We start from the raw sequence: 13,098 nt of genomic DNA on the forward strand, positions 1-13,098 counted from the left end.
CTGGTCTTTACTGAAGTCTTTGCACTACATCTGTGACTTTTTTTTTCTACTAGCACCAAATCCAAACTTTTTTCTTTAAATCACATATTTACTCCAACTTTACCACTTTAACTTCATCTTTTTATACAAAAATGGTAACCAGTACATTTCTTTTCTGAATTAAATATATATAATTGTGAGATGAAGTGGTCTACAACAGAAATTAGAACTTTAAGTGTAAAAAAAAAAAAAATTAAAAAAAGAAATTTTAAGTAAGAATACGATGCACATATTACAAAAAAAAAGATACTCAAATCACATTTCTACAGGAGGACCGGCTAATTTTAAAAAGGATTCATTTGGTGAACTTAAGTCATTTTTGTTCAGGTTCCCAAATGTTTTAGAACAGCAAAGATCATCCTCTTACAGGAGAGTTTGTGAAGTCTCTATCCTTAGAGACACAAAACCTGAGTGGACATGACCCTGGGCAACCAGCTCTGGCTGACCCTGCTCTGAGCAGGGGGTTTAGACAAGATGATCTCCAGAGGTATCCTCCAACCTCAACTATTCCAGCCTCAACTATTCTGTGATACTGTGCCCGCTTTAAGCAGAAAATTAAAAGTCACAATTACAGAAAAAGGCAGAAAAGGCCATGCAAAAACAGCGCTCCTCCACATATTTGTCCTCAGTACGGAAACAGAAATTGGTAAAGAACAATTGAAATGACACAAAATTTCAAGCAGCTTTCTGGCACGCTGCATTTATAATGTTCTTAGGGTAATCGCAAGTAATTAGTAATAGCTAAAGGAGCAAAAGGAGGATGAACGGTGTAATTTTAGTATCTAATTCAATATCCTAATAGTAACACAGGCAGAAACACATTAATTCAGTTAAGAAAGAAGTCTTTTGGAAAGCAATTCTAAGAGGCACTGTTACACTTGATAACAAGTGTCCTAAATTGTATTTTAAAAAGTGAATAGTGTTTTCTCCCAGATGGAGAACGGAGCTTTTGTTATTCTTCTATTAATTTTGAACAGTTACAACTAATAGAAAGCGTAACAAAGCTAACCTCAGAAAGATAACAGAAATGGAATGAGGCAATCAACTCTTCAGCTTCATTATCTTACTTTCAGTAATTATAATTACAATCAGCTAGTCAGGTCTCCTCGTATTTATTGTATGATACTTTCCAGACACATACCTATTGAAGACTTCATTATTATTCACACCCTTAAAGCAAAATGGAAGTGCAACTATAATGACTTTTGTTAAACATAATCCAGAAAGTCCAGTTATGTAAGTGCAAACTAACATTTTAATACAGAATTAAACTCTGGCACTTCCATCAACAAGAAGAGTTTCAACTCACTTCCTGCAAGAAGCTGTCAGACACAAGTTATTCAATTTTGATGATAATTGTAGGAATCAAGGTATAATTGCTTAGAAAACGATCATTCACCAGAGAAACGAAACAATATCCCAGAGCTCTTATAATTTAGGTAAAAATGAATCTGAAAGACATTTTTTTAGGACAATCCTTGGTGCAAGCTAACACAAGTGTATTATACAATATATAGTTCATCAGCTGCAGACCACCAGAGCTGAAGGGTCACACAAGCAAAGCAAATAAATACAGCATTCTCAGCAGCTCATGGTACATCTACAGAATGGTTTCAATTGGATTGCTGAAATCAATTAAGCATCTGATCCAAGAATCTTCTCATGCTTAGCACCAGTACATCAAACATTACTGTAAAAAGTTATGCTCTTATATAAAAAGGTCTTGGAAAAATAAAGACAACTGAAATACATTAAGGTTTTTTAAATAGTAGGAAAGTATTTTGTTTTACTTCTTTCATTTAGTATCATCCAGAAGTTGCTGTTAATCCTCAATCAGGTGATTTACAAAATAGACAAAGCACAGATGAATTAATAACCATTTCTGTAAAATAACTCATCATCTTAATTCAAAGGTAGCAATACTAACCTTCTTCTGGACTCCCATATTGCTATCATCATACAGAAATACACGATTTTGGTTAACGATTGTGGTTAAAGAAGCTTTAAATTGGAGATTTGTAACATATTAATGTTCACTAGTAATTATCTTGATTTTAGAGATCATTTCTCTAAGTCTGACTGACAGCATCTTCTCCAGGAATTCCATTTGTTTCCAAACACCATAAGGCAAACTTTGCAAAAAAACTTGCAAAATCCAAATGCAAATATCAACTTTACTCAGAGCTCTTCCTGGCAACAGACACCAGCTTCGCTATCAATCTCATAGAGTAACTGCAGGAATACTGGCAGTAGGCAAACTCATTGTTTCATTTTATTGCCATGGGAAACAAAGACACAGTTGTCATTTCCTTAATTCTTTTCTGGACGTTCCTTAATTCTATTCTATACGTCTTCAAAAAACTAAGTACACAGACTGGGCTTAGCAAGACTCTCATACAGTCTTGCCACAGAAGTTTTTTCCACTCCAATATTGGTTTTGAAGCTGAGCTCAAGACACTTGCACTACTAAGGCCTACCTCTTTCCAGAGGTGAGAAAAGGGTATAAGGAGAAAAGAGGGGCCGGAGGGCATTAAAAAAATAGTAAATAAAGATCAAATTGCATGGCTTTATTAGGCTCAAAACATATTTTGATATATTTTCCTAATCCCGATGTTAAAATATTTGTACAATAGAGTCTGAAAGATACTGGCATTTACTAGATAAGTACTATTAAAAAACCCCAACAACCAGCACACATGCGTGTGGCATCTCCTTCTCAGGCCCACATAAATTTTATACAAAGTGAGAGATCCACCACAAAACATTCAATAACCAAGTGACTAAGGCTCTTCCCTACAAGGGGCGTGAAATGAGTATTTAACAGATCGTTGAACTAAAGGTACAGAGACATATGTATTTTACTGATTCAAATCACAGTCAAGTCGACACAACCAACAGCCTGGCAAACTGCATCCTGGGGTTTGAAACTTCAAAAATTACTTTTGCCACTTGTGACAGTGTTTCCATAATGACATTCTATGTGGGGGAACAAAGATTTATCCCCCAGTTTTTCACACTCTATGTGGTGCCCTGACTGCCAGCTGTGTCAGTACTTTTCCTGTTTCATCCGGTGAAACTCTTTGAAGGTTTCAAATTCCTCCATACACAGACCGGGAGGCCTTTGGAGATCTCTAAACACACCATAGGACACAAAACAGTCCTACACTCAGAGTAAAATTTTGCATATACTCACTATATACAATGTCCATATTACTTTGCTAGCATACACTGGTTTTCCTCATTGTGCTGCAAAAACCTCTTTATGAGAAGGAAAAAGACAAGGATTAAGACAACTGAAAACAGCCCATAGGTGTTTGTCCAGTATTGGGAATGTGCTAGGTTGGCTGCAAAGGAGAAGAGACAAAGGCATCTTTGAATAGAACACATTCTTGGCATTTCCAAAATACTTACACAATCTGGTAAGAAAACATTTGACTCCCCTAAAGGAAAGTGTGGACTTTCTATCAGATGTTATTGGACCATATAGGTAACACAAGATACTATTAGAAAAAAAAAATTAAGCAGCCAACCTCATAGGACTGCAAGGAGAATCCTAACTTTTCAGTTATAAACTTCACTCCAAGAGCTTCTAGCAACGTAATTCCAAGGAACTTTTCCTTTCACTGTACTAAACAAAGGACCTTCCACAAACTGTGGAAAACAGTTTAGTAGCAACAATACTATGAATGACAAAACTACAGATTACTGAAGTTTCAGGGGCTGAAGCACATCCTGAAGAAGCTGGCTCCCTAGACACAACACCTCACTTCTCTGCGGGGTCACAGTGATCAGTCCTTGCTTGAAGAGGAATACAGACTAAGTTTTGTAAAAACAAAACTGTACAGAATAAAAGGTTTCCTGATATGCAGGTATTATGCTGTCCTAGGCACCCATCTTTATCTACAGATGTGCAATGAAACTGGCGTATTTTGTGGGAGGGCTTGATAAAAAGCTGGGTTGGCTACACACGAATGTTTCCCCCCAAATAAAGATGTCATTCCTAGGAACTAGAAGAGAACAACAGCAGATATTAAGAATAAATAACCTATTACAAGGAGAAATAAGCAAACTGGAAGTCATAGCACACCATCTTGTAAAATGAAATATTTGTAGACAAAAAAACGTTCTCAAGAGAACCTCAAGAAATTACATACCAGTAGCACAAACAAAGGAGCTTTTGGAAGTCTTTCCCTAGTCAATAGCCGAGTACCTCTTCAGCTCTAGTATGGGTAAGGAAAGTCAAGAACTTGCCTCTAAAAAGCCATCATAGTCCCTAAATTTCCCTCCAGTCACTGCCTCCCTAAAAGGCATTCTTACTTTCTTAGAAGGTACTTGTTTTCTTTTAGGCATATCTGTCCATGTCAGGATAAAGTCACATAAAGTTTAAAGTCTTTGCTGAAAAGAATACCAATTCAGATAATATCCATGTAGTAAAAGTACAACAAACTGGGAAGGAATTCATTTTGCCTTGCCCCTTAGTACATGGAATCGAAAATTAAAATAGGTTCATGCTTACCTACTTTTTTTTCTTATGCATACTACAATGTACTTTAAGTATCCACTTTAAATCTCTCATGGGGGACACCCATTCTAGTATTTTGGAATTATTAAAACATTCTCAACTCTCCCTCCTTTTAAAATTTGCAATTTACAAGGGAATCAAAATTCCAAATCTCAAGAAATTACTCACGGATAAAATGGTCTCATTTTAGTAAATATCCACTGAGTCTTGTCATAAATCTAGTACACTAAATTTGAGCAAGAAAATAGGTTCATGCTTGCCTGCTTTAGCTTTATACATATTAAAATGGACACTTAAAGTACATTCTAAGTATTGTGATGGCGGAATTTTCTGGGCAACTTGGTGCCAAAATATTTCAGCATAATATTTTAACAGTTAACAGTGTTTCCTAAGTATTAAAATGCTATGTATCTAAAAGTAATTTTGGTGATCTCACCGATCTCTGGTTTTTGTTTGTATAAAACCAAAGACAAATGTTCTGTTTAAGTTAAGTTCACATTGCAAACGCCACAATACATTAATACAATTAATACATTTTACAACTTTCCAGTTCTCAAAAATAATACATATACACTGCTTAATATTTGCAGAACTTGTCGTCTTACCAAGAACTGATGGATGCATGGCAAAAGCACTATATCTGCCAAAGTAAAATAAAGCCCTTCTGCAAAGACGTGGTCCAAAGGCGGAAGGTCAGAGGTTTTTGTTCTCCTGATGTGAGGGGCCTCCCTGTTGACTGCACCTGATACCTCTGGGACAAGTAGCCTGGAGAAAGCTATGCTCAGTTCCAAACTTGGGAGTGGATGTTCATACATATCCACTGTTTTTCCTTCCTCTGTTGCTTCTTTGCCAAGTACAGTGACTGCAGCCTTGGCACCTGCCTTCTGCTGTTGAAGTTTTTGCCTTCGAATTTTGTCATCATTATGTACTCGGACAGGTTCACCAAGCTTTCTTTCAAGCTGTAAAATGTCAGGAGGAATAGTCTGACAGTTCTCAGGAGACGCCGTCAAAAATCCTTCAACAGCCAGAGGTATGCTGATCTCACAAAGCCTGGTCCACTGGCTAACCTGTCAGATAAATTTATGCAATTAATGTCTCTACAGAAAGAGAAATAAAATCCAGGGTACTTTTTTGTCTCCTTTAAGCAAGAAATTCCAGCTTTAAATACAATCTTCGATAATCTTAGAAGGTCAGATACTCTATATTACTTTTGCAAGAGAAGAATTAGGAAGCTAAATCTTTTATATAACAGAATGAACAGTTATCCGCTACAGCATATTTTTATTCCTTATTATTGGCATGAGATTAGGGTGGCTGCGTAACTTAGGAGAAGAAAGGCTGTGATCAACTTCTATATGTCACCTCTACCAAGTACTGGTAATAGAACCAGATTACACCAAACATATTTTGAGCACTTTTACAGAAATGCATTATATTAGTGGGTTTTTAGCATGTAACATCAAAAAACTTTAGTCTAACTGAACAGCATCTTAAAAAAAAACCCCTTATTTTTCATGTTCTTGTCCTTGTCCTCTTTTTCTTATTATCTCAAAAGGTTTTAAAACTCTTAAACTCTTGTCGTTCCTCATTCAGTTTACTCACTTTGCAGCCATCTGAAACATGGAATCAAGTTTTCCAGCAGTTCCAAGAAGAGATTAGAACCAGAGGTTTCTGTAGGACAACTTCTTTATGCTAGTACTAGATGGACTAACACAGGGATACGCCTCCCCAGATCTGCTAGTCACCAACACAGATGAAAGGGGTTGGAGGCACAGTAATCAATGGCAACCATGGATGTATCAATCATGAAATAGTGGAGTTCAACCACCTCAGAGGAGTGAGGAAGGCAAGTCTAGATGGATGGGTTGCCAAAATGAGTAAACCGCTATGTGATAAATAGGCTGAAATATCAACTCAAAGGGTAGTAGTGGTCAATGGTTCACACTCTACCTGAAGGTCAGTTAGATGTGGAGCTCTTTAGGGGTCCATGCTGAGGCCTAATCTATTTAATTATCTTTACCAAGGACCTGGAGGGGAAGATGGAATACACTGTCATCAAGGATGACAGTGAATTGAGCAGAGCAGTCTACCATCTCCAAGAAAGAGCTGCCTTTCACAGTGGCCTGCACAGGCTAGAGAACAGGCTGACAGGAACTGACATGAAACTCAATAAAACATCCTCCACCTAGGATGGACTAAACCCCTGCAATGGCACAGGCTAGCAACTGACTACCTGGCCAGGTAGCAGTTCTGCTCAAAAGCCTCTGGACATCCTGGTGAGCATTAGCTAAACATAAGCCAGCAACACACCTTGGCAGTGATGAAGGCTAACAGTATATGGTGCTCTTGAAATCAAAATTAACAATAAATTATATATTTCTTAGTTTACTTCCAAATGCAAAAGCTGTACTTTATAACTCACTGAAACTACACTCCTAGACATGAAACAAAGAACTGACCCGTTTTTTGAATCTTAACATCCTTTTTGTGCTGCTAACAGGTAGTATCTTTAAAAATAATTCTTTTTCATCTTTATGCCAAAATACAGACACTTCTCCATTGAGGAAATTTCATTTCCTAAGCAAATTAATTTTCTTACTAAAAGAACTTAGTTTAGATCAATATTAAGAGTCTACTTCAGAATATTTAATGCTTATAAAAAACCTTATTAATGTATCTAAGAGAAACAGAGGTACTCACTTCAGCACAGGCTTTTAAGCAGGTCTTCTTAAAGCCTAAGAGTTCCAAAACATCCTTCTTAGATGGATCTGCCTTGAACGTTTTCTGTACTATATGCCTTAAGACAACAGAAAGCCCAGCCCGGCAGAACTTGCCATCTTTCACGACAACAGCAGGCAAACAGCAGCTCTGCACAACCACTGGAAGCTGACATCTAGAGATTAAATGGACTTCAAGATCACCAAGGAGGTTTTTTGTCACAAACTGATCATCCACATCTTCACCAGTCGGCACCAAGAAAATTTTGAATAATTTGCAGTCACAGTAGGATAGCAAAAACAGCGAAATAGATGTATGAAGAGGAAAGATACTATCTCTGCACTGATGAGAAAAACCCAAATATAAATGTTCTTCAGCGACACTATCTTTCATCTTCCTCCTGAGCTGAAGTTCCTGAAACAGAGATCAGAACACAACATTCATAAAAATACAGAATTTAGGACAAAAAAAGATGGTTTGAAACAGTGGTCCTTCCACTATCTGCTAAAACTGATTCTAACGTAAGACATTACTAAAGACATCCAGCCTGAATAAGTGGACTGCAGGTCCTTTTTGAGATAAAACAATAGTTTCACATATACGCTGTCTCTTCACGTACAAATCAGTGACAGGGAAATGATCTGTGTAAAATTTTTTTTACATTTTAGAGTATTTCAGACATTAAACAAAACATACAAAACCAAAAGAAAATATTTCCTTTTAAATTTTTTAGTGTATAAACATTTTATAGCAAGCCTTTTTTTAAAACTCAGTAATCTCCCACTAACCATATACTGTTGAAAAAACAAGTTCCTGAGCACACATCTACAACAGTCAGTTTCCTACTGCACACGTTTGTCTTTCTGTAACTGTTAGAAGGAATATATATATATATATATATATATATACAGGGTATACAGGGCATGGGAAATAATACTGGTTTCTGTATTAAAAATTAACCTAGAGCGTGGTGAGACACTAACCAAAGGTCAAAAGGACACATAATAAGATGAGAACCGTTCATTTCAAGAATGCTACAAGAACACCTCAAACACACAACTACTTTAAAGCAGTTAAATACAACAGTAACATAGCTGAAATTAATGTCTCCTCATTATATTAAAAACTTCATTTTCCTTATATTTGGTTGAAAAGTTCATTTTACTATTAATATATTACATACCAATTTAATATAAAACAATGAGGCAATAATTTTTCTGGTCCATCACTCAATAAAATGGCCCATTAACTTCTAAATCAAAACTTGGACTGAAAAGCTTTAGACACTAGATGGCACTCTTAAAACAATCATTACAGAGGAAAGCTTTATAACAAGAGAAAGGAATCTGAGTGTTGCTAAGAAAGGACAGTGCGTTTTTTAAATATACATACATATATAAAGCACAAGTGACATTGGAACAGCATCAGTCTTTCCAATAACTGTCTATATTAATAAGGTCTCTGTACAGTTACATGAATATAATGTAATTATTTAAAAAGCAAAAAAGGTTTTCATTTGATGTATCTAGATTATTGGATTATTTTTCTCATGTAGATGGTACATCAAATTTACTAATTCTTATCATCCATCACTGGGTCAAATCAATTGTCCAAAAAGAGGCAGTGGAAGAATAAAATCAAGTCCACCTGACATTAAGTAAAGATCATCATGATGACTGATATAGTGAAGTATTTTTAAACCATTACATTACATGACTATCTCAGAACAACAGTAGCTCAATATAACAGAACTGTTGCTTTTCTCTAATTAATACACCTGCCACACAAAGACTAGTACAATACATAATGGAACACCTATTTTCCTAAAAGCATATTTGGATAAATCTTGAAAGCATATAAGTCGAGACAGATTCAATACTGTAAGTACAGCTCTGTGGAAAAAATCATATGGTGAAGGTACTGTTGAGATTGGTCAAGAGTTAGTCTTACCTGCTAAGTCCATAGTTACTAGCATTTAAACTCGCATTCTCAACTATAGTACTTCTTTCAATATTAAATAGTACCCTCATATGCATTTGAGTTGGTTTTATTTTCCATGGGAACCTGCAGAGCACACAACTCCATCTTTTCCCAGCCACTCTACCCACTCAGACATACACATTCACCTTATTAATCATGTCACCACTGAATTTTTTCTTCTGGATGACCTTACTGGACTCGTGACAGCCAGCATGGCTTCACCAAGGGCAAGTCCTGCCTGATCAACCTAGTGGCCTTCTGTGATGGAGTGACATCAGTAGACAAGGGAAGAGCTATGGTTATTATCTATCCGGACTTCTGCAAGGCCTTTGACATGGTCCTCCACAACATCCTTATCTCTAAGTTGGAGAGATACGTGTTCGATGGGTGGACTGTTCAGTGGACAAGGAATTGGCTGGATGGTCGCATCCAGAGAGTAGTAGTTCAACAGCTCGATGTCCAGATGGAGACAGGTGACGAGTGGTGTCCCTCAGGGGTCCGTGCTGGGACCAGTGCTGTTTAATATCTTCATCAATGATATAGACAGTGGGATTGAGTGCACCCTCAGCAAGTTTGCAGATGACACCAAGCTGAGTGGTGCAGTCAACACACCTGAGGGGCAGGATGCCATCCAGAGGGACCTGGACAAGCGGGAGAGGTGGGCCCATGTGAGTCTCACAAGGTTCAGCAAGGCCAAGTGCAAGGTCCTGCACCCAGGCTGAGGTAATCCTCACAATCAATACAAGTTGGGGGATTATGCGATAGAAAGCAGCCCTGCCGAGAAGGACTTGGGGGTACTGGTGGGTGAAAAGCTGGATATGAGCCAACAATGCATGCTTGCAGCCCAGAAAGCCAATCACATCCTGGGCTGTATCAAGAGAAGCATCGTCAGCAGATCAAGAGAGGGGATCCTCCCTCTCTGCTCTGCGCTGGCAAGACCCCACCTGGAGTACTGAGCCCAGCTCTGGAGCCCTCAATACAGGAAGGAACATGGAGCTGTTGGAGCAGGTCCAGAGGAAGGTCACAAAGATGATCAGGGAGCTGGAGCACCTCCCCTGTGAGGACAGGCTGAGAGAGTTGGGGTTGTTCAGCCTGGAGAAGAGAAGGCTCTGGGGAGACCTTATAGCAGCCTTCCAGTACCTGAGGGGGGCCTACAGGAAAGCTGGGGAGGGACTGTTTACAAGGGCACATAGCAATACAACAAGGGGCAATGGTTTTAAACTAGAAATAGGTAGATTTAGAATGGATATTAGGAAGAAGTTCTTTACCATAAGGGTGGTAAAGTACTGGAACAGTTTGCCCAGAGAGGTGGTGGAGGCTCCATCCCTGGAGACATTCAAGATCAGGCTTGATGGGGCTCTGGGCAACCTGCTCTAGCTAAAGATGTCCCTGCTTACTGAAGGGGGTTGGACTGGATGACCTTTAAAGGCCCCTTTCGGCCCAATGCATTCTATGACTCTATGATAATCAGCTTTTTTTGGTCATTATCATGCTATATAAAACTACTAAATATTTTGCTAAATTCTGAAGAGGTTTCTGTTTCCAAAGTATATTATTGTAATTTTCATCTGTTAATCACCTGTTCTTACAAATTATTCCAAATCTATCACTCTGGACTGCACAAGTAAAACATTAACCTTTTCACCGCACGAGTATTCTCAATAGGTACACCAGCCCTTGCCCATTTTCATCCAGATCAGCAGTGCTGAAGCAGCATTTCCCCACAGAGGCTAATATATCGTTAGAATAAAAATAAAAAATAAATACTCGAGAGTTGCCCAAATAGAGGTACTTCTTAATCAGGCTACTGATTAAAAATCACAAAAATGTCCTGCTATGAAAACTGGTAGACGAAAGGATGAACACTGTCAATGTGAATTCTCCTCCAACCTGTTGAACGAAACCCAGTAGCAATGAGTAATAGATAGCAGCCATCACATCAGTCCCAGAGACAGTAACCGACTGGAAGCAATGACTTGTTGGTTATTGGTCTGCTCTGTGTTCAGCCCAGTAAATGCCACAGCTGACACTATCCCATTAATCCACCTGTTTCTTTGAAGTTTGAGATTTGACTTGAAATTTGTCTGGTTAAATTCAACTATTCTTATGCTCGGGTATACAACTACCACATACAGAAGTTACACAAACCAGATAAACCAATACAAGGATCTTGCTGAAGCAGGATAAGCAGATGCTGTCCAGAGCTACCCACTCCATGCCACTGACAGGGTCAGCAACTGGGAAAGGGCATGCAGTCCACTTCATTTAGTCCACAGTATTTTAACCTAAAAGTCACTTCTCAACCATTTTAGGTAAGGCTCTGGCTTTTGCACCGACACAAAGGCACACTCGGGAAAGGCATGTTCTCAAATGCCTTGAAGAGAGAACCTCTAGGAGACAGCTAGGCCAGATAGCTTGAGGGTGGTTACTACTTCAAAACTAAAAGTAGTTTTTTGTAAACATACACACTATTCAGATGCAAGATGCAGAACTATGCAGGAGAGACTGACTTCTGAACCTAAATGAACTCCTACAAAGACAGCAGGAAACAGAAAGAGTGACATTCATGATCTATTCACACAGCAGCACTATGCTCGTGCTCCAAAATCAGAAAAGCCTGCAGAATTGATTGAGAACAACCTATTTTGGGAAGGGGAAGAAGCAAGGGCCGAGACTTTTCTTTCCCCTCAGCCAGAGCAGTAAATTAATGTCATTCAGTACGTAGCCGCAAAAGTGTCCGTGTAAAGGACATGGTAGAAATGTAAAAATGTGGGCGACAGGGAGCCCAGGAAATTACTTGTTTTGACAGTGGCTCAGACCTAGACAGCGTCAACTGGTCTTGGTATCCCATGCTGCATCAGCATAGTACCCTCCACTCCCAAGACTTGTTATACCTTCTCCACAGAGTCAGTTCAGACTCTTAATTTTGTTGTTTCTGATATTCTCATTCCTCAGGTAAATCCACCTCACACAGGCTTGGTAGCGCTTAAAATAAGCTCAGACAGCCTATGAGAGCGATTCTCACTTCAGACTATTCAGTACAACACAAATTACTGTATTCAGTGGCTACTAGTCCTCCAGTACTGCCTGTAATTATCTACTCATGAACCCAAAACGACAAAAAAGTTCTCCAGTAACTCTCCACAGAATTGTACGATTCAACTCCATGAAGCACAAAGAACCAGTGGTCTACAGAGGCAAGCATAATGCTCAGTATGATTTGAATTTAGTAGCTCAAACACAGGTAGCTATCCTGAACCAAATAAAAACAAACCACAAATTGCTAATTTCGGAAAAAAAAGTGCAAGCAACTAGCATCTTCCAGTTAACAGCAGAACAAATTCCAGAGGAGGACTTAACTCCAGCTGTCATCACAAAAATACAGATGTCTTATTTCTTTGGTTTTCAGGGAGAGTTAAGAATATTGCACATTTTACAAGATCGGGTCTTAAATCTAAGAATAGGAACTTACCTACATAAATTATTTCCAGACCCTGACAAAACAATCTGTCATTTCATCATTTAGACGGCAGCAATTCATTTTGGTTCATACAGACAATCAGATCTCTCTCAACTAAAGGCCCTGATCCTGCAAGTACTCATGGTGCCTGACCTGAAGATCTCTTTGCAATACACTGTCCCATTATTTTCAGATATAGTCCTAAATTCTTCTCATACGCTATACTACTACTATTTCTGCTACCAAATCCTCTTTCTCTTCTCAAATTTGCAGTGCTACGATTCTGAAATTGGTTTCCCAGAACTATACTCCCTGTTCTGCTATTGATACGGTCAATTTAGATCCGAGTTATTAGACTTACTGTGTGGAGTGGAACAAA

At 38.4% G+C, this 13,098-nt stretch overlaps 1 protein-coding gene across 1 annotated transcript in view; it reads right to left on the bottom strand.

The window, feature by feature from the left end:
- GSTCD (glutathione S-transferase C-terminal domain containing) overlaps positions 1-13,098 on the bottom strand; it is a 72,692-nt gene extending 59,594 nt beyond the window's left edge. The window contains exons 1-3 of the mRNA XM_086464208.1: positions 13,081-13,098; positions 7,262-7,693; positions 5,167-5,628 (exon numbers count right to left, since the gene is read on the bottom strand). Of these exons, the coding sequence (XP_086320334.1) occupies positions 5,167-5,628; positions 7,262-7,672 (873 nt within the window). The 5' untranslated portion in view covers positions 7,673-7,693; positions 13,081-13,098. The remainder of the gene's footprint in view (positions 1-5,166; positions 5,629-7,261; positions 7,694-13,080) is intronic.

The sequence above is a fragment of the Leptosomus discolor genome, chromosome 4, assembly GCF_034619465.1.
Source record: "Leptosomus discolor isolate bLepDis1 chromosome 4, bLepDis1.hap2, whole genome shotgun sequence".
Lineage (NCBI taxonomy): Eukaryota > Metazoa > Chordata > Aves > Leptosomiformes > Leptosomidae > Leptosomus > Leptosomus discolor.